The sequence below is a fragment of the Bactrocera oleae genome, chromosome 2, assembly GCF_042242935.1.
Source record: "Bactrocera oleae isolate idBacOlea1 chromosome 2, idBacOlea1, whole genome shotgun sequence".
In the NCBI taxonomy this organism is placed as follows: domain Eukaryota; kingdom Metazoa; phylum Arthropoda; class Insecta; order Diptera; family Tephritidae; genus Bactrocera; species Bactrocera oleae.
The window spans coordinates 45569231-45596292 of record NC_091536.1 but is presented as its reverse complement, the minus strand read 5'-3'; the positions used below and the strand labels follow the sequence as shown (position 1 = coordinate 45596292).

The 27062-nt window shown below is 39.2% G+C and overlaps 2 protein-coding genes and 2 long non-coding RNA genes across 6 annotated transcripts; 3 read left to right on the top strand and 1 right to left on the bottom strand.

The window, feature by feature from the left end:
- Nucleotides 1-507: 507 nt before the first annotated feature.
- LOC138858900 (uncharacterized) lies at nt 508-1430 on the top strand. Its single transcript, XM_070112948.1, has one exon. The coding sequence runs from the start codon at nt 664-666 to the stop codon at nt 1309-1311; it is 648 nt and encodes a 215-aa protein (XP_069969049.1). The 5' UTR covers nt 508-663; the 3' UTR covers nt 1312-1430.
- A 9775-nt stretch (nt 1431-11205) lies between these two features.
- LOC138858983 (uncharacterized) lies at nt 11206-14448 on the top strand. The gene is made up of 4 exons (XR_011398024.1): nt 11206-11729; nt 11828-11873; nt 12175-12323; nt 14280-14448. It is a non-coding gene; the product is annotated as an uncharacterized lncRNA (long non-coding RNA).
- Nucleotides 14449-14886: 438 nt separating this feature from the next.
- Saysd1 (SAYSVFN motif domain containing 1) lies at nt 14887-15990 on the top strand. 3 transcript variants are annotated; one of them, XM_014244664.3, is made up of 3 exons: nt 14887-14994; nt 15302-15482; nt 15569-15990. In XM_014244664.3, the coding sequence occupies exons 1-3, from the start codon at nt 14963-14965 to the stop codon at nt 15971-15973; spliced, it is 618 nt and encodes a 205-aa protein (XP_014100139.1). In that variant the 5' UTR covers nt 14887-14962; the 3' UTR covers nt 15974-15990. The 3 variants fall into 3 exon arrangements, with proteins under 3 accessions (XP_014100139.1, XP_014100140.1, XP_069969188.1); XM_014244665.3 differs by having other exon boundaries at nt 14992-15121; XM_070113087.1 differs by lacking the exon at nt 14887-14994 and adding an exon at nt 15161-15192.
- A 1043-nt stretch (nt 15991-17033) lies between these two features.
- LOC138858982 (uncharacterized) lies at nt 17034-18243 on the bottom strand. The gene is made up of 2 exons (XR_011398023.1): nt 17995-18243; nt 17034-17348 (listed from the first exon to the last, which is right to left on the bottom strand). It is a non-coding gene; the product is annotated as an uncharacterized lncRNA (long non-coding RNA).
- Between the last annotated feature and the right edge of the window lie 8819 nt (nt 18244-27062).

Genomic DNA, 27062 nt, shown 5'->3' with positions numbered 1-27062 from the left:
TTAAGGGAATCAGCTGTAAAAAGCTTCAAATCCCACTTCAAAAAAGTAGCTGGAAATTATAAATTGAATTATGAAGAATTCACTACCTTATTAACCCGAATTGAAGCCGTTCTCAATTCACGGCCACTCACAACACTCTCGCAAGATCCCTCCGACTTCACAGCCCTAACTCCAGGGCATTTTCTTAAAGGAGCACCCATTCTGGCCATACCTGAGCCAGGCGTGGGGTCGCTATCCCTATTAAATCGATGGGAAAGAATCAAAATTCTCCATGGAAAACTCCAGAAAAGGCACCAAAGCTTGGAGACTGTGTTATCATACACGATGATTGTCTACCCCCCACAGAATGGTGGCTTGGCCGCATAGAAAAACTATATTACGGTTCCGACGGTCATATACGAGTAGTTGATCTCCGTACTCAAAGCGGAACGCTGACAAGACCGCTCGTGAAATTATGTTTTCTGCCAACCGTATCTAATGAAAAAATCGCAAATAACAACCAATCCGCCGATATTACCGCGACGCAAATGAATTAGTCGTATAAATAACCAATAAACCCGCAAATGACAAAACCGTTATAAACCAACCATTCTAACCGCAATGATCGATCAAAGTGACGATCCATTCCTGCCACATACCGTGGCACATTCGCCATAAATTTACATGCAACAAATGTATAATCATTCCAACTTCTTCATACAGATCAATATGGAAGTAGATATGGCAGCAACACCAACGCCAGCTGTGAGGTCCGCCATCAATGTGCCACGCCCTGGGGCAACTCCAACACCACGAACCGCAGCGGCAACCGTTCCTGCAACCGCTCCCCGTAATGGCGCGCGACCACTGACACCTTCATCAGCACCGGCAACGGTGCCACAACGCAGCCGATGCCCACTGTGTCGACGCACACACCGGCTGCAACACTGCAGCATTTTCCGAAGCATGCAGCCACCACAACGTCAGCAGGTTGCCCAAGCGCACGGGCACTGCCTCAACTGTTTGTCTACGGTCCACACGACTCCGGAGTGTACGTCGGTTACGCTCTGCCAACTGTGCCATAGACAGCACCATACTATGCTGCATCGCACCCCAAAGCGGGCCGTCGGGCGACAACTCGCCCCAAGCCGCAGATCGCAGCAGAGCAGCCATCCGGAGCACAACCGAAGACAGACAGCTCCACCTCCATCCAGACCGAGGCGACAGGAGGCGTCAACGCGGCGTCGGCAGCCCAGGCCAACATACCGCCGCTCCACTGGTCTCAGCAGTGTTGTTGCTACGCTGCAGCAACTACAGCGATTGCTAGGCTAGAATTCGCCTAGGGGGGCCGGAATGGCTAGATGAGTTACGCCTCCCCCCTCCATACACGCCACTGCGCGCCAACACACCACATCAACACGATCCACAACAGACATCACACCACTCAGACCACCCACACATACACATCACATCACACCACAACACTACACAACTCAACACTAAAAAGGGGCTAACAGAGGACAAAATCCTTCCTTTTTCGTTAGCATTTCAAGCGAACAAGACGTGCCACTTTTCCGCCCCTTTTTTGCGCCCGTATATTTTCGACATCAGCCGTGACCGTGTCCGTTTGGTTTTTTTGTTACGGAACAGTGCCAACAAGTGAAAAAAGGAGAGTGCGTAATCGAATATTTAAAATGTTTTTCCTGTACCTCCTGGGGCATCAAGGAAAATTTCCCTTCATTGTTATCAATTGTTGATAGTAATGCAGTGAATGTCGGGCCTATTACAATATGCAGAAACATTCTCAGATAAAAGCATTCGCTCTTGTTGGGATGAATCACGTAGGATCTGCCAAGAGCATCCGTTTTTTTTTACTCCATTAAATTCAGTAGCTTGTTTGCGCCGTTTAGAAAAGTTTTAGAACTCTGGTTTCATGTATAGTAACTTGGAACTCTGTCATATGTCAGTGTTTTTGCGAAATCATCTTGAACACATAACTTGAAGAATGCTGTCAATGTTGTATCCCGCGGGTTATTAACAACTTCTTGTATATTGTTCTCAGTGAAATATATTCTTTGTCCATTTTCTAAATAAATTGCAAGGTGGACAATTGTGGGATTCCGGTCGTGTCCTTCGAATCATAAAATCCTCCATACAGCTTCAAAGCCGTAAAGACTATGACTGATATTTTTCCACTTCATTTGGTGATTGTATGCTGAAAGTGGCTTGATTACTGCCTTTATTATGTACTTAGTAACATATTGAATTGACTTTATTGAATTGCACAACTCTATGTTGATTTGGGCATCAAAAATGTTCAAAAGGAGCGGATTGTAGGGAACGATCCATCGGTTATCAATATTATGTTTTCGGATGGTAGCATTTTACCCACCCTGTTCTGGCGATCTTCGATGATATTTGGGATATCTGTCATCCCTAGTACTTGTTTGAGTTTGGAACGTCTTCGGAAAATTTTTGCTGCATTTGGAATCTCGCATACATGGAGAATTCGGGTTTAAAGTCCCGCAAGGGCCGTGTACCATATGTTTCTTTACGATTTCGTACAGGATAGGATCTTCATCTTTATCCGGTAATTCAGCTGAAATAGCCCTGTCAATTTGGTTTGGTCTAATTTTGTTCACTAACCACACCAGCAGGTGTACATGTGGCAAGCCACGTTTTGTCATTTTATTTTGTACATATACCAGTGCGGTTAACCGAATATATAAGACTTATTAATGAGGTGCAGGAGTTTCTGCACTTTTAAATGGAAGACTCTATTAACGATATCGTATCTGTGTTGTGGAGTTAAATTTGTGTTAATATTTTTTTTGATTTCCGGCCCATTGGGGTTACATGTTGCAGTTATAAATAAATCAGGTTTGCCGTAATTTCTGACATAAGTAATGGCGTTTTGCGATTTTTAAAGTTAATATCGAGATCCACCTGTGAATGATGAAGGTAGTATAACCAACTGCGCAATGCCGTTGAGGTGTTCATTCGCCCTTAAAGCATCCTGAAGATGAACGTAATTTTCAGCTCTCAATTTAGTTTGATTATTTCGGATGTACGCTAATCTCTCAAATTCAATTCTCGCATATTGATCTACCAATATTGGGTTTATTAACATTCCATATCTAAGCAAAGTGTTGAAATTGTGACGTCTTGTTATTATAATAAATAGCATCAATGGATATTGTAACACTAAAATTTTTGGCAAATTATCATCACGACTATGCAATACAACATCTCTTATGTCAAATTGCTGTACAGCTATCACCACTGCTACTTTACTCGAAGGCGCATCGTATCGTCCTCTGTGTTCTCCAACAGGAACTTTATTTGCATGTATTACGACATTAAGGTCAGGAGTATCTGCTGGAACACTCTCAATCGCAGTTTTAAAAGACTGTATGTAGCAATTATGAGAATGTAACATATCCAGAAAAGATCTAATCAAATATCTGTCAATTGGCTGTGCAATACTTAAACACCACGTAGATGCTTGCGTATCTGGATCTGCAATAAAATATATTTGCAGAAATTTGTGATCAGCGGGACGAAGTGGTAGCAAGCTCCCAACTAAGTGGTACACTTGAACTTGATTTTTAAATGTAGGCATGAACCCACGCTCAACCACTTGCTTACTCTTAAAAGAGGTCATTTGAAATGCGTTATTATAACGGCGTATATTGCGCATGAATTGTTTGGATTTCTGAAGATCACCCGTAAGAAGAGAGTGAAGTGGTTCAGGTAGAGAGAGAATTTCTTCTAATTTGACTTTTCCTTGTAAGCAACACATGCCTTTCGATTCGTTCTTGAATTTCAATGCCAAGCAATGTTCACACACTACTGTCATAGTAGCTTTTGATACTATACGATCGTCCTTGTCAGAAATCAAAGAATCGTAATTCATAGCAGAATTTTAATTTATTTACCCACGAATTAGAAGCTCTAGCTGATGATTTGCTGGCTCTATGTATTCGATGTCTATCCCTATCTCGGCTGCGGCGAACCTTACGCTCTACTGAAGGTTCTCTCTCTCTAAGCTCTATATCTATCCCCAGCCTGACTGAGACGAGACTCTCGTTCCATTGACGATTCTCCATCTCTTACTAAACGTACTCTTCTGACAATCACTGTACTACGAGCTATGTTCGAACGACGACGTCTTCCAGACATGACTTTGTAATTTCTGTACAAAATTTACTCAGTTCTATATGCCTATGCACAATTTTAAAATTTTAAATATTTGTTAATTTAATAAAGAATATTTTACTATCTCAAACCAAATATACTTTTATTGTATACAACTCTTCATTCGTCTTTCAATTATAATGACATTACCCACACATTTTAGTATTCGTTTTTTTTTTAATATTTTCTAAAAATAACGTGTATGGCAAAACAACGTTTGCCGGGCCAGCTAATATACATATATATTATATATAATATATAATACTATTAAATGAAATATAATATAATACATAATAATTAATAACATTTTATTTTTTATACTCTTGCAACATGTTGCTATAGCCTAAAAATTATCCAGTTTGATATAGGATTATATACATATAAAAGATTTGGACAACGAGACGAGTTAAAAACCGAGTTAGTGTTTGTCTGTCCGTCTATCTGTATAAGCTATAACTTGAATAAACTCGTGTTCCTTGGCAGAAAAGAAAGGACGAGTTTGTAATGGGCTAAATCGGAGCACTTCTACACCCACAAATAAGATATAAAACCCTTGGGCTAAAAATTTAAAAAAAAAACTAGCGTGGCCCGCCCTCTATTAAGTTTAATGCATAGATTATTTAACAGCCCCTAACCACAGCATAAAAATGGATGAAATCGGACTATAAATTGAACTTTTAAGTCATTATGTATATAAATTCACGATACGATAGAACAAAGTATTGACAAATAATAAAAGCCGCGTGGTTATTATTAAAAATGTATTATTGTATTTATTTATATTTAGACTAATATCTTAAAATTTTCAAAGATCGGGCACTTTTTACCCCAATGCTGTCTTTGCATTTTTTCTTCAACGTCATAGCCGCTTTTCTTCACTTTTCTTACAATATTTTTTAGAAAAACGAGTAGTTGCATAGTCTAGGTCCCCCAACAAAAAGGCTGCGAAAATTATATTTTATTTTAAATCGTCTTATTTTGAGGCAAAAATGAGAATTCCGTGAGCGGAAAGACAATTTTTTCAAAATTTTTTTGTTTTTTGGAATTTTTGCAAATAAAAATTAGAACATTAATTTTTACGAAAAAATTAACACACTTTGCACATGTTATTTTGCGTCAAACTGGCTATTTACATACATGATAGCTTGGAAACATATTTATTAGTTTTGGTGAGACTATAGATTCTGCTCGAATTCTCGAATCCTAATGGGGCAAATTTTATTAGATGTTGAACTACTCTTCCGCCCATTCTCGTAATTTCAAAGTGGGCTTATTTTGTTGGCAGTTGTAGCCTATTTTGTGCCAAAATCAAGTTCATTAATATCGTTATTTGCTTATCGACCAATATTTTTGCCTTTTTGTATCTTGATTGAAGAGCTTCCCAAGCCAAATTGAGACTGTCGTCATTTAGTGCGAACTGTTTGACTATTACGCCTGCTTGACCTTTTGTTTTGTATCGGAGGTGATACAATTTTTGGGGAGAAACCGTCTCCTATGGGGACGAAACCGTCTCCGCCCAAGGGTGAGGAGAAAAATTCCGGGGGTGTCCGGCTTACCATCACTAGGGGCGGTAACGCAGGGGGAGTGGGCAGCCGACCTGACACCTTGGGCAGGGCAAAAGTTCGCTGCGGAATCGCCAGCACTAGCAGAAGAACCTCTGTTAAGTACATAGGGGGCGCGGTGTCCTCAGCGAAAGCTAAGGGTTCCGGGGGGAAACGCCTGACCACAGCTAAAAAGCTGAAGTCGCACCGTCGGCTGGCTACCAAGATTTTGGAGCGTTACGGTGGCAAGCAGGATCAGATTTCTGATCAGCGTGCTAGCACACTTGAGTGGGCCAAAAGGGTGCTAAGCGACGTCAATGACAGGAAAGTAGGGCTGAGCGAACCCCACACCTCGATGAAGCGACAAAGGTCGCAGGAGGGGGAATCCTCCCTCGGCAAGAAGCCTCGAGTCGGAGCGGCACCGATGTTTGGCGAAATCGCTAAACTCGCCAGCTCAATTGAGCTCGTGGTATACGATAGCAGCAGGGGAGGTGGAGCCATCTCCCATGATGAGTGGGAGTGGGTAGCGGCTGCTATCTCCGCTTTGTTCATGAAGGTGGTCAGGGGAAGCCCTGGACCACCCCCTAGATGTGAAAGTGCCGGGTGGAACCTCGGCTTACACAAACTTATAAGGTGTGCCAACGAACGGTCGGCATTCCTTTATAAGGAGGCAGTAGCCAGGTTGGGGGAAGGATGGAAGGGAACAAGGCTCGAGGCGGTGGCCAAATCGGATCTTCCGATGCGACCTCGTGTTCGTGTCTGGCTTCCGGCCGAACCCTCTACCCCGACCGAAATTGAGGAGATATTGCGGTACTGCAATCCATTTCTTCCCACCCAAGATTGGAAGGTGGTTAGGCTGGAGAGGACCATATCGGCGAGCGCTGATACTCCTAAACAAGGAGTCCCTCGCTCTTCTCAGCATTGCAAAGGGGGCCATAAGCTATGGCTTCGAGAGGGTCGTCCTCAGGATTCTCCCAACTGAAGCCAGGGATGTTGGCCCGTCGCCACCAGCTGAGGTGGAAGAGAGTGGGAGAGTGACCCACTCTAAAATGGACATCGACCCCATCCTCTCGAATACGGTGAGCACGGAGGGCGGATCGTCAGGCGATGATGGATCCGTCTTCAGTCTCGAGCGCCTGTTCGAGGATGCTGGGGTCGATAATACGGATGATGGTGCGGAGCTCGCACTGCTGGAGAGGAGTTTGGAGGATGAGGATCCTCCAAATTAACCTCCAGCACTCAACGGCGGCCTCCGCCGATCTAGTGCTTCGTCTAGGACGGGACGAAGCCGACGTTGTCCTTATCCAGGAACCGTGGCTGAGCAGAAACGGTATCTCTGGTCTAAGGACAAAGAGCCACAAGCTCCTGGCGGCAAACAGTACAGGTAGAACCAGAGCCTGCTTGTTGATCAGAAACGAACTTACCGTTTTTCTTTTGCTTAATTTCAGAAACGAGGATGTCGTCGCTGCTAGACTGGAGGACAGCGCCGAAGAACTCTGGCTTGTTTCAGCCTACATGCCGCACGACGACGAGGTGGAGCCACCTCCGTACCTGCTTAGAAGAGTTTTGGCAGAGGCCAGGCGCAAAGGGACCGGAGTCTTAATAGGCTTGGATGCTAATTCAAGGCACACCGTCTGGGGGAGCTCGGACATTAACGCAAGAGGTGAGTCACTTTTTGATTTTATTTGTAGTGTAGATCTTTCTATATGTAATAGGGGGAACAGCCCTACCTTTGTGACTGCTAGCAGGGTGGAAGTCCTGGACGTTACGCTAGCCTCTAGGGAAATCGTTCCCTTAATTTCAGAATGGAGGGTTCTAGACGACCATTCATTCTCGGATCATAAATATATTGGGTTCAGCTTAAAAACCTCACGCCCGGAGCTCAAAACCTATAGAAATTTTAGGAATACCAACTGGGTCCTGTACTGCAGGAAGCTTCGATCAGCTCTTCCCATCGCACCTGACAGGGATTGGATCCTATCGGCGGATGCGGTCGATGAGCTCGTCGACTTTTGGTGAACTTCGGAGCTAACGGAGATCAGATCTTCGAGCAGAAGACTTTTCAACAAAGCCCGTAAAAGCGGCTCTAGTGACGACTGGGCGTTGTACAAGGCCGGACTGGCCATCTACAAGTCCGAATTGAAGAAAGCCAAGAGAGCTTCGTGGGAAGCCTTCTGCGGTAGTGTAGAGGGCTGTCATGAGTCCTCACGAATCAGGCGCATTCTTGCAAAAAATTCTACTCCAGTGGGGTATCTAAGAAATGTAGATAACGGGTGGACTACGAGTAGTGAGGAGTCGCTGAAGCTACTCCTGGATGCTCATTTTCCACTAAATCACTCTGCTGAAGAAGTGGCCCTGGGGGAGCTGCAGGAGGGCCGTACAGCCTTCTTGGAGCTTCTGGACGATTGTCACCTTACCTGGGCATTGAAATCCTTTAAACCCTTTAAGTCCCCGGGGCCCGATGGCATTATTCCAGCGCAATTACAGCGTACGATTAAGATGTCATTGAACTGGCTGGCCCCTATCTACGCGAACTGTGTCAGACATGTCCCGAAGGTCTGGAGACAGGTTAAGGTTACTTTCATTCCGAAGGCCTGTCAAAAGCTCTCACGTCGGTGCAAAAGATTTCAGACCCATCAGCCTATCCTCGTTTCTGTTGAAAACATTAGAGAGGCTTATGAATCTGTACATTAGGAGCAGAATACCGAGGGGTAAACTGTTACGGGCGCAGCATGCATATATCAAAGGCAGGTCGGTCGACACTGCTTTGCATGATGTAGTGTCATGGCTGGAGATAGCTCTCAAGCACAAGGAATTAGCTGTGGGCACCTTTCTCGACATCAACAATGTGCGACCAGAGGCAGTGGTTAAAGCCCTCGAAAAGTTTGAGGTGGAATCTAACCTCAATCACCTTATTTTTAGTCTTCTTTGTGACAGAACTGTCGCAGCGGAGTGGGGTGGTGCCAAGACAACCAGAAAAGTTAGTAGGGGAACTCCGCAGGGGGGAGTACTCTCCCCACTGCTCTGATAATGGTGGTAAACGACCTACTAATAGAACTCGAGACGCAAGGCTGTCGGGTGACAGCCTACGCTGATGATGTGGTTCTTATGGTTAAGGGAAAGTTCCTGAATACCGTCTACGAGCTCACCGAGGGGTACCTGAACGTGGTATCTAGCTGGGCGAATAGAAGCGGCCTAGCCGTCAACCCAAGTAAAACCGAAATGGTTTTATTTACCAGGAGGTATAAGATACCAGATGTGCCTCTCCCCTCCTTCGGGGGTTCACTTCTTCAACCTGCTGAGAAAGTGAAATACCTAGGGCTGCAAAGGAGCTATATTGAAAAGGTGAGGACTCTCACCTAAGGTGGTGGCTCTACGAAACCGTAGTTAAGCCAATAATGTTCTAGGGTGTGTTCGTCTGGTGGAGGGCGCTCGAAAGGTCCACACTGGCTAAAAAGCTAGAAAGGGTCCAAAGAGCGGCGCTCATCGGAATCTCCGGTGCACTGCGGACCACACCTACAATAGCTCTTAATGCTATTTTAAACATAGCACCTGTGGACATTGCCGGTAGGTGCATTGCCGCGAAGTGTGCTCTAAGGCTCAGGTAAGCTGGGCTTATGAAGAGGTCCGAACAAGGACACTCCGAAATTTTTTCTTGCTTCAGCGGCATTCCGGAAAATATAGATCACTGCGTCACTGAGGCCACTCGAGGCGGCTCCTTCTCCGCTCATATTCCAACGAGGGACATGTGGATGGGAAGAAGCCGCTGGAGAAGAGGCGCGGTGAGTTTTTCACGGAAGGATCGAGGCTAGGAGAGAAAGTTGGAGGGGGGATTTTCTGCAAGGAGCTCTCCGTCAGTCTTAGCTTCAGGCTACCGGATCACTGTAGTGTTTTTCAGGCGAAAGTGGCTGCTATCAAGGTGGCGTTAGAAGTACTACTGCGTAGTGCAGCCTCGTTTGTAGAAGTGAGCATCCACTCCGATAGTAGGGCGGCAATACTAGCTTTGCGCGCGAACCGTGCAATCAAAGCTAGTCAAGGAGTGTTTGTCCTCTTTAGAGATAGCGTCTGGCTATTTCAACATCAGGCTCGTTTGGGTGCCTGGTCACAGCGGAATCGCTGGAAACTGCAAAGCTGATGAGCTAGCCAGGAGGGGCACCTTTGCCCCGCTCACATCGGAATGGGCACTCAGCAGACGCTGGTCGACGACTAGGTCCTGTGCGACCGCGAGATCCTTCTGGCTAAGAGTGGATCGCAGGAGGTCGAGGGAACATCTCGCCCTGAGCAAAGTGCATCTCGCCGCTATGATAGGAGTTCTCACTGGACACTGTCCAATGGGCACTCATGCGGTACGGCTTGGTGTACTACCTGATGCTAGTTGCCAAAGTTGCATGGATGAGGGCGAGGTGGAATCATCCCGGCACTTTCTCCTCCAATGTCCGGATTTCGCTAGGCTGCGATTGAAATATCTCGGCAATCACACTTTTGGCGGACCTGAATACTTATCCGAAATGGATATTGGCCGTCTTAACAAGTTTGTAGTAAGCACAAAGCGTCTCGTCGACTTGTAAGGGTCTTTTGATCCAGATTATAGGAGTTTTGTAGGTATCACAATGGACCGGCGTTTAAAGCTGTCCAAGTGGGATCCTTTTTGGGATCGACCTCATAACCTTACCTAACCTACCTAGTGGTACCCTATTAGGGTATAATGATATGTATCGTATGTACTTGTATATAGTGAATATGTATGTAAACGTGCGTTATTTAGATATAAGTAAGATGTTGTGAATTCGGATAATGAGTAGTAAAACGTTAAGTTGTTTGGATTAGAAATATAGATAAGTGTATATGAATTAAATATTGACTTTTATTTAACAATCCAGTGATCGAACTCAAGAGTGAGATATAGATAGACGATTTATTAAGAAATCCGTTACAATACAAAGTACTAGTTAACCAATAGTTAAAATTTTTGGTAACCAACGTTTAAATAATAACTGTGAATTCGGCCCTTAACCGTTCACTTAATTGGCAACTATGTTGTCAATAGATAAAATTATTTATTAAAAAATTACCCGTAAAATTTTTTTATTTATTTCAGAAAGATTTTTTCACAATAAACTAAACAATTAGCTCTAGTTCATGAACTAACAAATATGTTTACGTGTTAGTTTACAATTTACATGCTGCTCTATGTTACTTCTTCTACAATCAAAAGAATTAAGTCACAAGATGACGGTTGGCGTAATCTTGTATTCTATCATTCTTGAAAGTAACAAAGTTTTTAACTTATACACGAGTGAACAGTAACATGGGGTACGTTCGAGATGGCAACCATGACAGCAGTGTTGCAAATTTGTCATAATGGCGCCATCTATATGTCGACTAGTGCGTTAGAATCTGCTATCCCTTATCGACTTCCAGTAAATTTCATGACATTTCATCTATTGAAAGTGAAGTTATTGTGTATTAAGTGTCAGTATGTTTTTGTCATCGGTGCGAAAATGAGCTTCAAACAAAGAGCCAACATTAAATTTTATTTTAAAATTGGTAAACTTTTACCGAAATGTTTCAATTGATGAAACAAGTTTATGTGAAGAGAAGTCAAAAGTGAAGACAATGCTGATTTGTTTTTATGATTCCAAGGGTTTTCGCCACAAAGAATTTGTTCCACCCGGCCAAAACGTTAATGCGGTATTCTACCTTGGAGTTTTGAATCGTTTGATGCGCCGTATTCGACGTGTTCCGCCCGAATATCGCGAAGATGGAAGTTGGCGTTTGTTGCACGATAATGCGCCGTCTCATCGATCGACGCTTATTTGACCAAAAACCAAATTTTAACAATCAACCACTGATATGACAGATATGAAGTCGCACTCCTACCTTTTCGGAAAATTCATTTGCCGATGAAAGAAAAGCGTTATGCAGACGTGGGGGCCATTCAAAAGGCTTGCACCGCTGTATTAAAGCAGAAGGAGAATATTTTGAATAAAATTAATTGATTTTGCCAATTTGGTAAGTATGGTTATGTTAAAATTTTTATAACCGTATATCCTTTTTATTATAATATATAATATATTATGAATCTCTTTTTTTTGGTTTTTGGATTACAGTAAAATTCAAATAATTTAAATCGTGCTGAAGTTGCGGGCAAAACAGGTATGTACATGTTGATGAGTGCTTTTACGTATCAACTCTCGATAAGTGAAAATGAAGTGAAAAATGTGCGCAAATTGTGTTTAACTCAGTGAATTATCATAAATTTAGAAGTTAAAATTTTAGGCTTGAGGGATGTAATATATTTCTTAATCTAGACAAATTTTATTTGTTAAAGTTTTTATTTAATTTATTTGTTAAAGTTTTACTTTTGGCGCTACCATTATTGATTGCGGCTTTATATATCGGTGTATTACAAAGCGTTTTTATTGTTTTCTTTTTATCTTTTTACTTTCAACAATAGTGATAACCAAAGAAATGGCGAATTGATATATTCCAAGTGTCGGAGGTAGAAGCTGTGCATAAATCGGTTGAGACGGAAATGAATGCTGTGCTGAAGTTCTATGGCTTGTCGTAAACTATCGTCCTTTAGACTTGTGTGCGGTAATGGCAGTAAGTAAATTATACCATATATTCTAGATGTGATATATTTTGTAAAAGAGGCCATATATCGGCATTAAAATAATATAATGGAATGAATAATATAATCATAACTGGCCAATATTGTATATTTTCATGTTGATTATGTATATATACTTATTTTTTGGAATTTTTATTAAAAGTTGTTTTATATGGTTTATATAATATAAGCACAAAATTTAAAGTAAAAGATTTCTTCATAATAACATAATATCTCTTGTTTGGTTAGAAAATGTCATCAGCTGAGAATTTAACGTTTTCCTTAGCTATCTCAACATAGGTAACCCATGTTAATCATTTGTTTGGTAACCAATAGAATGTTAAGGTAAACAAACAAAATGTTGCGGATATTAACCAATGTTAACGTGTAGCCAATTAAACCACCGTAGATAACGTATCTATGTTAAGTACCTTGATAAATATTGTAGCCCTCAACTTTTTATATGAGTTGTGTACAAACTGGCATGCATTTTTTTCTAAAATAGAATGTAGATACTTTACTTTAACATATACAAATGAAAATAACAATTAATTATTTTTTATTCATATTAGATATTTGCAAATTACGATGGAAAGTTCCAAATCTGGACTTCAATATTCCCCTTTTTAGTTTTAAATTATAAAATTTAAGTTACCTATTAATAGTATTAATTATTTTAAAATATTATTGTTTAATTAGGATACATGTATGTACCTAATACTATCTGCGCACCGACACAAAATTCTTGTTTTCATAGACAAAAGAGGTTTTCACGCGAAAACTTGTGTTTTCATCCATACAAAATCTGTCAAACGAAAACACAGTTTTCGCTAAAAACCCCTTGAAAACATACATTCCACTCATTATAATCGGTGCCTGCTCTAGTTTAATGGATATTATTAGAAAACATACTTTGCCAGCCCTAAATGTCAGTTAACAATTTGTTTACATTCCATAATTGGCATAAACGTACCCTACAAGAAACTGCATTTGCATTTTTAAATTCAGAACTATCCACTGATTGGAAAAAGACGTACACAAAGCTATTGCGAGGAAATGATGACATCAAGTGAAAATTTATTTTTATATTTTCATATTTTATTAAATTTTTTGTTGCATTCCTTTTTATAAAAATAAAAAATATATATTTTTTATCTACTACACAAAAGAATTTTTCACTTCTGACAGCGTTTCAGTCATAACTGACAATTTTCAGCTATGACGGATTTATGGTCAGCAAGGACTCAGAAAAAACAAAACAAACAAACAAAAAGAAAACAAGGCTCTTAAGAATATGATAGAAACTTTGATCTGCGCGCTGACAAAATTTTTTCAGCTATGACTTTCATATTACGAACCAGATGACCGTTACTGTTCTTGTAGCGTACATAACAAATGTTAACAAATATATGTGTGAACTGTTAATGAAAACTCATCAAAAACACACAATGTCGGTCAGAACGACTTTGGCTCCATAATCCACAAATTGTGTTTTCAAGAGGATTTCAATTTGGTGCAAACATAGTATAATGTGCGAATATTAACAATTAGTAAATTAATGTAACTATTATTGTAAACTATAAAATTTTAACAATTAAAATTAACTATCAGTAAACCATATAAGGCTTTTAACAAAAAAAAGTTGTGATAATGTAGTATATATCATATAATATAGAGGTAGCCAATGAATAACCAAACAAATAACCCATATAAGCAGACGAGGTACTCTATCAACCAGTTTTCTGTAACCAAACAAATAACCTATGCACCAGTTTTCTGTAAATTATAGGTAACCATTGCAATAACCAAACAAACTATTTTCAGTAACAGATGGCTAACCAAGCAAATAGCCAATGAAAAGGACGCTGTTAACCAAAGAGTAACAGATAGTTTTCCAAAATAGTTGGCATAACTAATGCATTAATTACTAACTTTTACCCGTCTTGTAGGGTTGTCATTGAAGTTGGCGATGTTCTTGTGTGGTCATGTGCTATCGTGAAGTAATCACTCTTCAAATGAAGTCGGTTAGGTATGTTCCAGCTGATATAGCGCATGTTTTAGCTCTTGAACCGTATAAAAATTTTATGAGGATGACAAAAGTTATGTGGAGAATGAAAAAAGTCGAAATCTAGTTATTTCTACAAATGTATTTTTTGGAAAAATAAGATCTCATATATTAAGACTAAATAATTGTTGCATAAAGTTTATTTACCAATTCCATAATTAAATATGAGCATTGATATTTACATATGCTATCAATTATCATTAAAATATTAACCATACATATGTATGTACTTAACTACTATTTTCCATGTTTTGTATAAATTTATGTGTAGAATATTACTTTGCTAAATTGCACTTTACGCAACAAAACATAAAACACGAGGCATTGGCATTTCATCTTAGCTGATATCATGCGACCGGAATTATATATTCATGTACATGTTGCCTGTTCATAATTGTGTGGAAATGAAAACAGCTCTGTCAAGCCACCAAAATTACAGATCTTTGCTAGCTATCGATGGCATGAAATATATTTTGAAATCAATTGCTGAACTTTAGCAATGTGCAGTCTCATTTGGCAATATTGCCAACAATACAGATATTTAGCAATCTTAACTTGCTTGTCGAGATGCCCCGTATGAGAGGAAGGAGTGATCACACGTAAGTATTCAAAGTATTAGAATTTTTTGTGAATGTTGGCTTAGACACTTAACGGAAATCTTTCTGATTATTTACGAAAAATTTACCCGCAGTTGGCAGGCGAACTGCGCTTTTCACCCCAGTCACAGTAAGAATTTTAGTATTCTATCTAACGATTATCGTTAGCACCAGGGATAATGGGATGCCCAACTCTTTCCAGTGTGAGAGCGCCTCAAAATTAGCGTTTTTTTTATAACATTTTCCATTGTAGCCAGATCAGACAAAATAATAGTTTTTGGGCATTTAAATTAAAATAACCATTTTGCAGTTTCCATCTCTCTTTTTTTGGCATGGCAGAGGAATTAAGGAATAAACTGTACAAATATCGCCTTACAAAACAGAGGCAGAAGGTATTTCAGATATTTAAATCAAAATTCCGTGAATTCTGGATGCTGGGTATGAGACAGCCTAGTTTGAGTAAGGGAGAACAAATCAGCATTGATGTAATTGTGAGTTTAGTGTTCGCAGATAATATTGATTTCTGTATGTATATTAAATGTACTTATATGTATTTAAATAATTTCAATACCAATAGGAAACTGATGTTGATGGGACCAAATTTCAAAACCTGAATTCAAATGTTGAATTTACTAAGAAAGTGGAACATGCATTGCCAGAGAGCTCTGATGATGAAGATGAAATGGGTACAGTATCTGAAGAAAAATCTTCATCAGATCTCTTCAGATATGCCTTAAGTGTAATGGTTACATTGTTTTGGATAACCCTCTATTTTATTGCTATAAAATTACAATTTGGAACGGTTTATTTAATGATCTCAGCATTGATTGCAATTTATTTAAATACGAGAACTACACCGAAAAAAAATAATGAAATCAGTGCTTATAGTGTATTTAACGAAAATTGTGAAAGTATAGCTGGAACGTTAAAAGCTGATCAGTTTGAGCGTGAAATTATATACGGCATTCTTAATAAAAATTAACTTTTCAGTGATGCATACTTGGCTCAGTTAAAATCCGATAAAAACAAACGTCAACCACATTTAACTTATGTTTTATAAATAATAATGCATCGAAAAATGACATCCTTTGGATTGTTGGAAGATTGGGTTTAAAATAGCATCTCCCGAATTTGGAGGAATTAAAATGAGTGTGATAGAGGACGTTCTCTAGATTGGTTGTCGCTGACTTACGGTTATTGAGATATTTTCTTTTAAAGTTCAAAAATTCAACTATTTAAGTGTGTTTCTTTGATTTATCGTGAATTTTACACTTAAATTTTTCACTTTTATATTCACTAAAACTACTCTAATTCGTTTCTACACATTTGTTTTGTATTAAATATTGCAAAACTAACTTTCATATAATATTTAACTTTGGTTCAAATCCATTTATTCATGCAGTAACAAAATTGTTGCATGCAAACAAAAAATAAGTGTCACCGTATTTTGCAAACGATAAAAAATAAATAAAAAAGATAAATTATATCGTCAGAATTTCTTTTCTCTTGGTAAATCCTGTTGTTGGATCGATCAGGATTGTTTTTGTTTTTTTTTTGTTTTTGAAACGCGGCCCAAGGTCTTCAATACAAAATGGAATTCTACGCAAAAAACTAAAAATGTGTTATTTCTTTCTTGTCATTAGGGTATTATTTTTTCTTTTAGTTCCTTTGTAAAATATGTAGATAAGATAACACTGATTATTTATTAGAATGTTAGATATTGAATTAAAGTTATTTATGTATTACTTAGTATAAAAAGCAAATATCTTAAAAACCATAAGCCAGCGGCAACTTAATTTTTTATATAAGTTATATTTTTATTAAATTTTACTGTTCCTTTATTCGGTAGCGACGGTGTTGTCGACTACCCACGAACTATTTAAATAATAGTTATTTTTTTATTATCACCACTTTTACTTTGTTCGGTAGCGACGGTGTTGTCGACTACCCATGAACTATTTAAATAATATTCCGTTTATGCGATAGCGACGGTGTTGTCGACTACCACGGAATTATGTTATTTTAAATAAACACAAGTTGAGTTCCGTTCTAAAATGTTTTATTAAAATTACATTTATCTTATTTATAACCTACTATTACTATCGCCGCTACTGCCATTGACGCTGCTTTCCTAAGTTTCTGCTGACGCCTAAGCTTGTGTAAGACATTGCGTTACATCCACCGGTCGGTGGTTACTGCAAGGTGTTGAATTGCGGCTGTCGGTCATTCAAAAATCCAAACTGCAATTTTGGCAGTTCAAGAGACTGACTTAGTTAACTATTGTTAACTTATATTTTCTTAAACAGGAGGACCCCTATCCGCTCATATCCATTTCAACCAAATTCGGGGATGCTATTCTAAAATTTAACCTTGTTGGATTTTAAACGCAAATACAGGGTAGCGCACGAATCGTGCCACAAAAACAAAACGTAATAACTTTTTAATCAATGCATTACATTTATTTTTTTTATTGTATAGAAGCCCTTGACCTATATGACCTTGCTCAGCCACTCGTATGCGATACCTAATTAGAAAGTTATTCATTGCGGCCTGAAGGGTTGAACTCCTGATTACCTCAATTATTGATTTAATGGACTGCTTCAAATCTGCCAGATTTCTGGGTTTTGTTTTGTTCACCTCTTGATTGACATAACCCCATGAAAAGTCTGGTGCAGTCAGGTCAGGTGATCTTGGGGGCCAACGGGAGGTGGAGTCTATAATAGTTTGTTTTCTAATTTTCGATGGAGCTCCGCAATAACCGGTCTGGCTATGTGAGCTGCCACGGAGAAGGACGGAAATGACGGACTGCAAAGCATGCTGCCGCTGCATTATCTAAACCCTCTTTTCGGTATCCAAAGTCAATTGTAAAAAATTTAAATAATAACCTGCCCAATAAAAAAGTAAGTCAATTGCCCACACAAGTTATTACGGTTTATTTTTGTAGCACGATTCGTGCGCCACACTGTATCTTACAAACATCTGTGGCTATATACAGTTACTGACAATGAAGTGCTCCGCCTTTAGAATACCGTGCGTATATTTGAAGTTTAAAATGAATTTTACACTTATATTTTTCCACTCCACTAACACTTCACTAATTCGTTTGTACATATTTATTTTATATTATATAGTTCAAAAATAGCTTTCTTTCTATGTATATTTAACTTAGTGTTCAATTCTATTAATTAACACAATAACAAAAGGGTTGCTAAATGACAAGTATCCAGTATTACCTTATCGACATCTTTTGTAAATGAATTGAAAGAAATAAAGAACACAATTAAAAATTTCAACTATTTAAATTTGGTTTTTTTACCAATATAAAATGAGCTTATATATTTCTCTTTTAGTTATATCCACTATTATTTTACATTATATAGTGCAAAAATAGCTTTAATTAAAAATTTAAGTTACTGTTATATTCAATCAGACAATAACAAAACGTTTGATAGGAAGATTATACCCCAAATACAGGAACCATCATCGGCGATGTATAATGAACAATTCCCACAACAGCCGGAATTGACCCGGATTTTATCCGGCTAAGGGCTGTTATTTCGGCGATCTAACCCTGTTTGGATCGGTAAGTTCTAGATTAAGTTTGTCGTCATTGGAGCAACGCCTAGTAGCAAGGTTGCTCCGTACCGAGGAATTTTATTGCTGCGTTTGCGCTAGAAGGCTCCATCCAAACTCCACCTCGGTTAGGTGCAATACATGCAATGGATGGAACCATCTTAAGATCTGTTCAGGCCTTAAGATACACAAGGAGTGGACCACGAGTTACGTGGCCCCAAGCTGTCAACGCAATACTGCGACATTTGCTTCAAAGGCTGTGCAACCTGCACCATGTTCGCGCACTGCGCCGCCACTCCAGACGAATGGCCAAGATAGGGCCTCCACGGCCCTAAGGAGCTCACACAGACAGCATGACTCCCAATCTGACCAAGTTAGGCACCTTCAACGCACTACCCATTCCTACGGACGTCATCGTTGGCGAGCGTCAATTCCGCAAGTTGATCGCCGCTGCTACTGCTCGCTCCATACCGGCTGGAAGAACCGCGGAGTTCCGCCTTAATTTCCCAGCCGAAGCAGCTGTACTGGCAAACGAGCGCGACACCTTACGCCATGCCGATCCCTGTGATCCCCGAATAAGGGATCTCAATTTGGATATTCGGCAAATGGTAAACCATCATAAGCGGACAAAATGGATAGAGCACCTGAAGTCCTGCAACCTCTCCACCGGTGTATGTAAGCTTTGAACTACTGTCAAGGCCCTTCAAATCCTAGGAAACATGATGATCGGGTTGAAATTCAATTCGATGGCCATGCCTCCTCGGACCCGAAGAAGTGCGCGAGCTATTTTAGCCGGCAGTTTACACTGTACCCTTCGACTGACAAGGCCAAACCATGTGTTACCCGACGGCTGCGCAAATGCAAAAAGACTGCGCACCACTTTCACCGATGGGGAGGTTCAGTTTGTCATCACAAAGGCTTAATCGTCCAAATCCATTGGCCCTGACTGAATAAGCATGCTGATGCTAAAACACCTAGGCCCAACGGGAGTGAAATATCTCACCAAGGTCCTCAACTTGTCGATATCCACTCTTCAAATACCCTATGTGTGGAAAGTCGGAAGAGTGGTCCCACTACTGAAGCCTGGGAAACCCGCCAACAAAGGGGAGTCTTATCGGTCGATAACTCTCCTTTCCCCAGTAGTGAAGACACTTGAGGCCTTGTTACTCCCGACGTTCACTCACCACCTTAGCCTAGAAGAACATCAGCATGGCTTCCGGAAAGTGCACAGCACCACCACAGCACTTAGCGTCATAAGCGCCTGGATAGTTCATGGCCTTAACCAGACGCGAAAGCCTTCGACATAGTCAACCACACAACGCTACTTGAGGACATCGAACAATCTACGCTCCCTCCAGGGCTGAAGCGGTGGATCATGAACTACCTGAGCGGTCGGCAATCATCCGTACTATTTCGGGGTCAAAACTCCAAACTGAGAAGAATTAAATAGGAAGTTCCACAGGGTGGTGTCCTCTCCCCTTTACTGTATAACTTCTACATCTCGAAACTCCCTCAACCACCAGAGTGAATTTCCGTGACCTCGTACGCTGATGACTGCACGATGTTGACGTCGGGCAATGGAATTGATGGCATGTGCTCGAAAGTAAACAGCTATCTCTCTGATCTTTCTCGCTTCTTCTCTGCAAGGAGTCTGACACTCTCCCCTACTAAATCCACAGCGACCATATTTACGAACTGGACGAAGGAGTACAGACTGGATCTAAACATTTCAGTCGATGGCAACAAAATTCCGACAGTAAACAACCCTTAAATTTTAGGCGTTACACTAGACAATCTTTGCTAAAGTACAGAGCCGCAACAAAACCCTCAAATCGCTTGCCGGCAGCTCTAGGGGAAAAGACAAAGAAACGTTGCTGGCGAGATACAAGGCAATCGGCCGGCCGGTCCTAAATGATACAGCCTCAATATGGTTGCCTGGATGTAGTGCCATGCAGACGAAAAAGCTCTAGACCTGTCAGAACTTTGAACTCCGGACTATCACGGGATGCCTCTTGATGTCCCCAATTGAACACCTACACAGTGAGGCCCGTATGCTTTCGATTAAGGAACATAACGAGCTCCTCTCCAAGCAGTTTCTGCTGGGATGCTTTCGTAGAAACCACCCCTGCAGTCGTCTGCTTGTAGCAGAGCCGCCTCCCAGAAGCATCAAGAGGTCCTTTCTTGATTACGTCGACGACATTAGACAGTACACCGACCGGACTTCGGACGCAACGAACTTCAGACAGGCACTGATCGCCATTCACAGTGGAGCCATCAACACCTTCACCGACTCCCTCTCAGTGAATGGCGTACTAAGCGATTTGCCTCGCGAAACCAGAGTGACCCTCGCGCAACTTCGTTCTGGATATTGTAGCAGGTTAAACTCCTACTTATCCAGAATAGACCCCGACATACCAAACACATGTCCTGCGTGCAATGAGTCTCCGCATGACACTGACCACCTCTTTTCTAATGGTGTCTTATTTATTTCCTGTCATTGGGATATAATCTGTTTTCTTTATTTCCTCCAGTTCATTTTCAAAAGATGTCGATAAGGTAACACTTGCTATTTGTCAGTATGCAATCGTCTTGTTATTGTGTGAATAACATAAAAACATTATCGGGTGTTTTTTTTTCGAGGTATAGAACTTTAAGTTGGCATTACTGTTCAAGATTACGACCGATTTAACAGCTGTCAAGTGATTTATTGTCAGTTTGGTTTGGCAATTCATCATGAATCATTGTATAAGCCTACTAGATTTATACAAAGTCAGTGAGTCTATTCATGCCTGAACAACGCTTGCAGATAGTGCCATTTTATTTCGAAAATAATGGTTCTGTGCGGAATACGTATCGCGCACTACAAGTATGTTCAGTTTATCGTTGACTGGATTTGGTTGAATGGCTACGTCAACAAACAAAACTGCCGCATTTGGAGTGAAGCTAATCCTCAAGTGTATGTCGAAACACCGTTACATCCAGAAAAACTGACTGTTTGCTGCGCTGGTGAAATCATTCGTCCGTACTTCTTCAAAAACGATGATGGCCAGAACGTGACAGTCAATGGTGATCGGTATAGAGTCATGATTACCTTTTTCATTCCTGAATTGAACAACTATGATGTCCAGGAGCTATGGTCCCAACAAGACGGCGCAACATGTCACATAGCTCGTGCCACAATCGATTTATTGAAAAACACGTTTGGTTACCGCCTAATTTCACGTTTTGGACCTGTGAATTGGCCTCCAAGATCTTGTGATTTAACACCGCTAGACTACTTTCTGTGGGGTTATGTAAAGTCATTAGTCTATGCACATAAGCCATAAACGCTTAACCATTTGGAGGACAACATTCGCCGTGTTATTGCCGATATTCGGCCACAAATCTTGGAAAAATTCTTCGAAAATTGGACGTCCATATTGGACTACATCCGAGCCAGCCGTGGCGGTCATATGTTAGAAACCATATTTAAAATGTAATGCCACAAGATTATCTTTCGGATAAATAAAATGCATGTCAATCGAATAATCCATCGTTGTTTTATTGCAACTTAAAGGTCTGTACCTCTAAAAAAAACACCCGTTATAAGCCTAGATTTATACAATGGTGAATAAATAGTATTGAATCAAAACTTAAATATTGAATATAAGCCATTTTTGGAATATATAATGTGAAATAAATGTGCAGAAACGAATTAGTGAAGTGTTAGTGGATATAAAAGTAAAAATAAAAAAGTGTAAAGTCTATCTAAAATTAAAACAAGTAAGGAAGCCCTAAGTTCGGATCTAACCGAACATTTTATACTCTCGCAAAGTCAAATGGTATACTCGTTTTAGATTTCTATGTTGACCGATATTTTCGGTAAAAAGTAAGCTCTTGGCACTGGGGTCCACATATTAAGTACCTATGGGCTTGAACAGTTTTGGTTCAATTTAGATAATTTTTGGTCTCAAGGTGGCATACTTTAAACGTATTATTCACGTAAAGATTTACCCCGATATAATCATTGTTGCTTGATTTGCATACTGGAAAGTGAAAAAATCAAATGAAATTTAAAATGATGTTATATGGGAGATAGGAGTGGTTGTAATCCGATTTCTTTTTCCATTTTCGTACTATAAGATAGATATATGAGAAAAATATTATGTACCGAATTTGTTTGAAATCAGTTAAGCAGATCTCAAGATATGGGTTTTCACCTAAAAGTGGGCGGTGCCACGCCCACTATCTAATTTTGAACGTGATTCCTACAAAATCATTTTATACCATCCCAGAGATAAAATTTAATGTCTCTGGCTTGCTTAGTGCTTGATTTATCGCGCTTTTAGTAGTTTTTAACAATACCGTTATGTGGGGAGTGGGCGGGGTTGTCACCCGATTTCACCCATTTTCACACCGTCGATAGAGACATCTAAATATGGCGGTAGAAAACTTATAGTTTTCGAGATATTTACGCTAAAAGTTGAAAATTTCAACTATTTAAAATACGCATTTTTTCAATTTAAAATGAATTATACACTTATATTTTTCACTTTTATATCCACTAATACTTCACTAGCTCGTTTGTACACATTTATTTTACATTATATAGTGCAAAAATAGTTTAATTCAATATATAAATTATTGTTAAACTCTATTAATTCTGACAATAACAAAAGGGTTGCAAAATTTCAAATAACCAGTGTTACCTTCTCGACATCTGTATGTAAATGTACTGAAAGAAATGAAAACAGATAATACCCCAAACAAAGATATCCAAAACCTAGAAAAATAAACTATTAGAGAGAACTTTTTTTTTGCGTTGGTGGCCTTCGGCCGCGCTTAAAAAAAATAACCCTGGTCGGTCCAACACCGAGGTTTATCAAGTGAAGGAAACTAAAAGATTTATTAATGTCCATCAACAATTATGGTTCCTGTATTTAGGGTCTTTTTATTTTATTTTTCTTCGTTTGCAAAATAAGTTAGAATGACAACACTGGTTATTTGACATTTACAACCCCTTTGTTATTTTAAAAATTAATGAAACGTAACATCTATTTCTTGATCCAATAGCCAAGTCTTAGCCACACCCGAGGTGTGCTTCAGGTCATTGTCATGCTGGAACTGCCAACTAAAGGCATGTTCCATTTAGCATATGGAAGCATTACATTTTCTAAAATTCTTAGGAAGTGAAAATGGTCCATGATTTCCCAAATCCAAAACAGCGGTCCAACTCCATACCAAGAAAATCATCCATATATCATGAAATTACCCCCTCCGGTTTTAAAAGATTTTGTCATGTATCGGGGATTCATTTCAGCATTCTTCGGACATCGAACTCAATATTTTCCATCGCTACCTACCATATTTATTTTAGATTTATCGAACCGAATCATCTTACGTATTTTTTTTTGCATTTTCCTCACCGGTTCAATTGGTAAGCGCTGAAGCAAAAGCAAGCCGTTTGTTTGCCTTTTAATTCTTTTTGGATAGCTACAAAGAACAGATAAAATATCTATGTAATTGTCAGGTTTTAAAGAAGTAAACACAAATATTTAAATTCTTTTTATAATTTTGCAATTTCCCTTTGGGTATAACCTTTATTTTACAAATTTTTTTTGAGCATATGCTCTACCACTGTGCAATGTTTTACTCGGCTCAATTCTACAAATAATACTTAATTATAACAAAATATAACGCCTATAATCGATATTTCTATTCCTTGATTCTATTTATTTCGTCATGACAGCAAAAGCACACTTGTTTAATTTAAACCTAAAGATAACAGTAAAATGTAATAGAATGTTTTAAAAGATAAATATTGTAGGGATCAATTACAGACAAAATGTATCGAAAATCTATCGGACAAATAAAGATTGTTAATATTTCGGAACCATATATTTGATTTTATTTTGTTGTCAAAATGTATATGTATATACGAGGTGTGTTCAAAAGAAAATGTGAATTTTGATCCCACTTTTAGATGAAATCCTATGTCTCAAGAACTATCTGACCAATTTGAAAAATTGGCCGCCTAAATTCCATATTACTGGTTATAAATCAAAAGGCAATGACTTTACTGTAATAGTACTTATTAAGTATTCCATTATGAGTATAAAATTCCAAAATAATATGGCTGAACCGAGCTCTGAATCATCTGACCATCTACCGACGAGACCTCGCTGTTGAAATATCATTTGGCTCAGCTCAAACCATTGCGAAGAATGTCTCAATCGTGTTAAGTCTCAATCACCATACTGCATTGGTTCTTCGCAATTTTTTTTTACCAAAAACTTGACTGCTATCGTTCTGTAACCACCGATTTCAATCAAACTTAAGAAATAAAAATAGGTCTTAATTACACCTTGACTTCAAATATTATAATAATAACCCAACGATTACCCTCCTCCCGCCTAACCGACGCGAAGGGCGCACCCGCATACGTGCGGAATTAGTCGAGTCAGAAAAGGCAAGAGAGTTTTTTAAGTGTTGAGATCTAAAACTGCTCAGCTACAGTAACAAAAATTTTCAACAGCTAAGATTTATAGTTACGATATAATAAATTGTTACATTTTCATTTATTAAGAGAAAACAATAAAGTCTTTTTAATTGTTTATATAATATATATTTTTATAATAATTTGAAAAATGAGTCCATTTAGTTCGAAATTTGATCTACAGGATTTAAACAGTAAAGGTCTAAACTGCCTCGAAAAGCGAACCGTTAAATTTAATTTCAGACAGGAGAAAAGAACTGCAAACTGTTCCATTCAAGATTTTCACTAAGAATATTATGCCAAGCATTTCCCTACGACTAGAAAGTGTAAGTAAATTTATAAGTTTTAAACGACTAGGTATGGAGGTTACTTGACTGGAGACTTACCCTAGAATCCCATCTGAAATACCCTAAGGTGAAAAGTAAAAATAGTTTTTCTCTAATTTGTCAGAATGGATTTGGTAGATAAGGTTCCATACAACTGAGCCATATTCCAATATAGGTCTAACCAAAGTTGTATAAAGTGTTTTAGTAATATACGGATCTTTAAATTCTTTAGACCAACGTTCAACAAAACTGAGGACAGCTTTTGCTTTCAAGTTCATGTTATCAATATAAAGACTAAAATAAAGCTTAGGGTTCATATAATATTAACTTGCGGAACACCTGGTTATCATTAATTGTATCTAAAGGAGTATCCTCAAATATCACACGTTGTATTCTATTTTAAAGATAAGAAGCTATCCATTTAAGAAATATTGGCTGTAAGCCCAGCAGATTAAGTTTATGTATAAGAATCGAGAGATTTACTTTATCAAAAGCTTTGCTAAAGTCTGTGTATATAAAATCCGTATGCTTATGCTCCCAAAACCCAATGATACATGGTTTACAAATTCAAAGAAAGTTTGTTAGAGTCGATTTCCCTTAACGAAATCCATGCTGAGATGAGGATATTAATGGAGAAATCGAAAAGGTTATATGGTCAGTGATGAAAGCTTCAAAAAGTTTAATTATAACTTATAGTTTTCCGATACCTCTATAGTTTTCATTGTTGGACCTAAATCCACTTTTCTTTAATTTGTATTTTTTTTTTTAAATTGGGGGAAGCATCGAAAGCCTAAGTGCGGAACTTTAATCCGCTAAACTTAACCTACTTCCTTCGCATATCCCTCCAACGGAACCACCTGCTTAAGTATTACTTCGTAGGAGTGAAAAGACGCTTAAGTCTCCTCTATGGTACGGACTGACGGACGCCTAATCTGTTCTATATGTCTCAGTTTTGTCATAATTGAGGCTGCCGCTTCGTTGACAGTTTTCCAGTTCTAAGTGGACTGACACATGAGTGTCGCCCAATTTTCCACCGTAAAACTATCACCGAGTGTAGTTTTTAGTTTTTCCCTTATAACTACGAAGCGAGGGCAGTAAAATAATACATGTTCAGAGTCTTCTATACACTCTGTACACGTCGGACGGTTCGGACTGGTGTCGCGATGAAACCTGTACAGGTAGCTTCTAAAGCACCCATGCGCACTTAATATTTGGGTAAGGTGGAAATCCAGGTCCCCATGTCATGTCATGCTTTTGTTTCTCTCTTCTATTTTGGATTCGATAGATATCTCTGCTGATAACTTGTATATTCGCGCGAATTTGTCACCCTGGATGTCAATGGGTATCATACTGGCTATTACTTCAGCAGCCTCGCTGGATATCGTTTGGAAAGCCCTAATTACTCTTAGTGCCGACAACCGGTGCACTGTGTTTATTTGTTTGGCATATGCTTTAATGTTTAACGCCTGGATCCATATTGGGGCGGCATATAATACTACCGATCTTATTACCTTAGTGAGTAAAACACGCCGGCTGGAACACACGCAGCCCTTATTTGCCATCATTCTTCATAAGGCGTTGAGGATTTTATATGCTTTACTCGAAGTGTATTCTAGATGCTCCTTAAATTTAAGCTTTGAGTGTATTATTACTCCCAGGTACTTTAGCTGTGGCTGTGATTGAATCTTACACTTTCC

Excerpts from the sequence above, each read along its gene's own strand:
- LOC138858900 (XM_070112948.1), top strand. The coding sequence starts at position 664 with ATGCAACAAATGTATAATCATTCCAACTTCTTCATACAGATCAATATG.
- Saysd1 (XM_014244664.3), top strand. The coding sequence starts at position 14,963 with ATGCCCCGTATGAGAGGAAGGAGTGATCACAC. Across the intron at positions 14,995-15,301 it reads AGAGGAAGGAGTGATCACAC|TTTCCATCTCTCTTTTTTTG; the intron begins GTAAGTATTCAA and ends ACCATTTTGCAG. Across the intron at positions 15,483-15,568 it reads AAATCAGCATTGATGTAATT|GAAACTGATGTTGATGGGAC; the intron begins GTGAGTTTAGTG and ends CAATACCAATAG.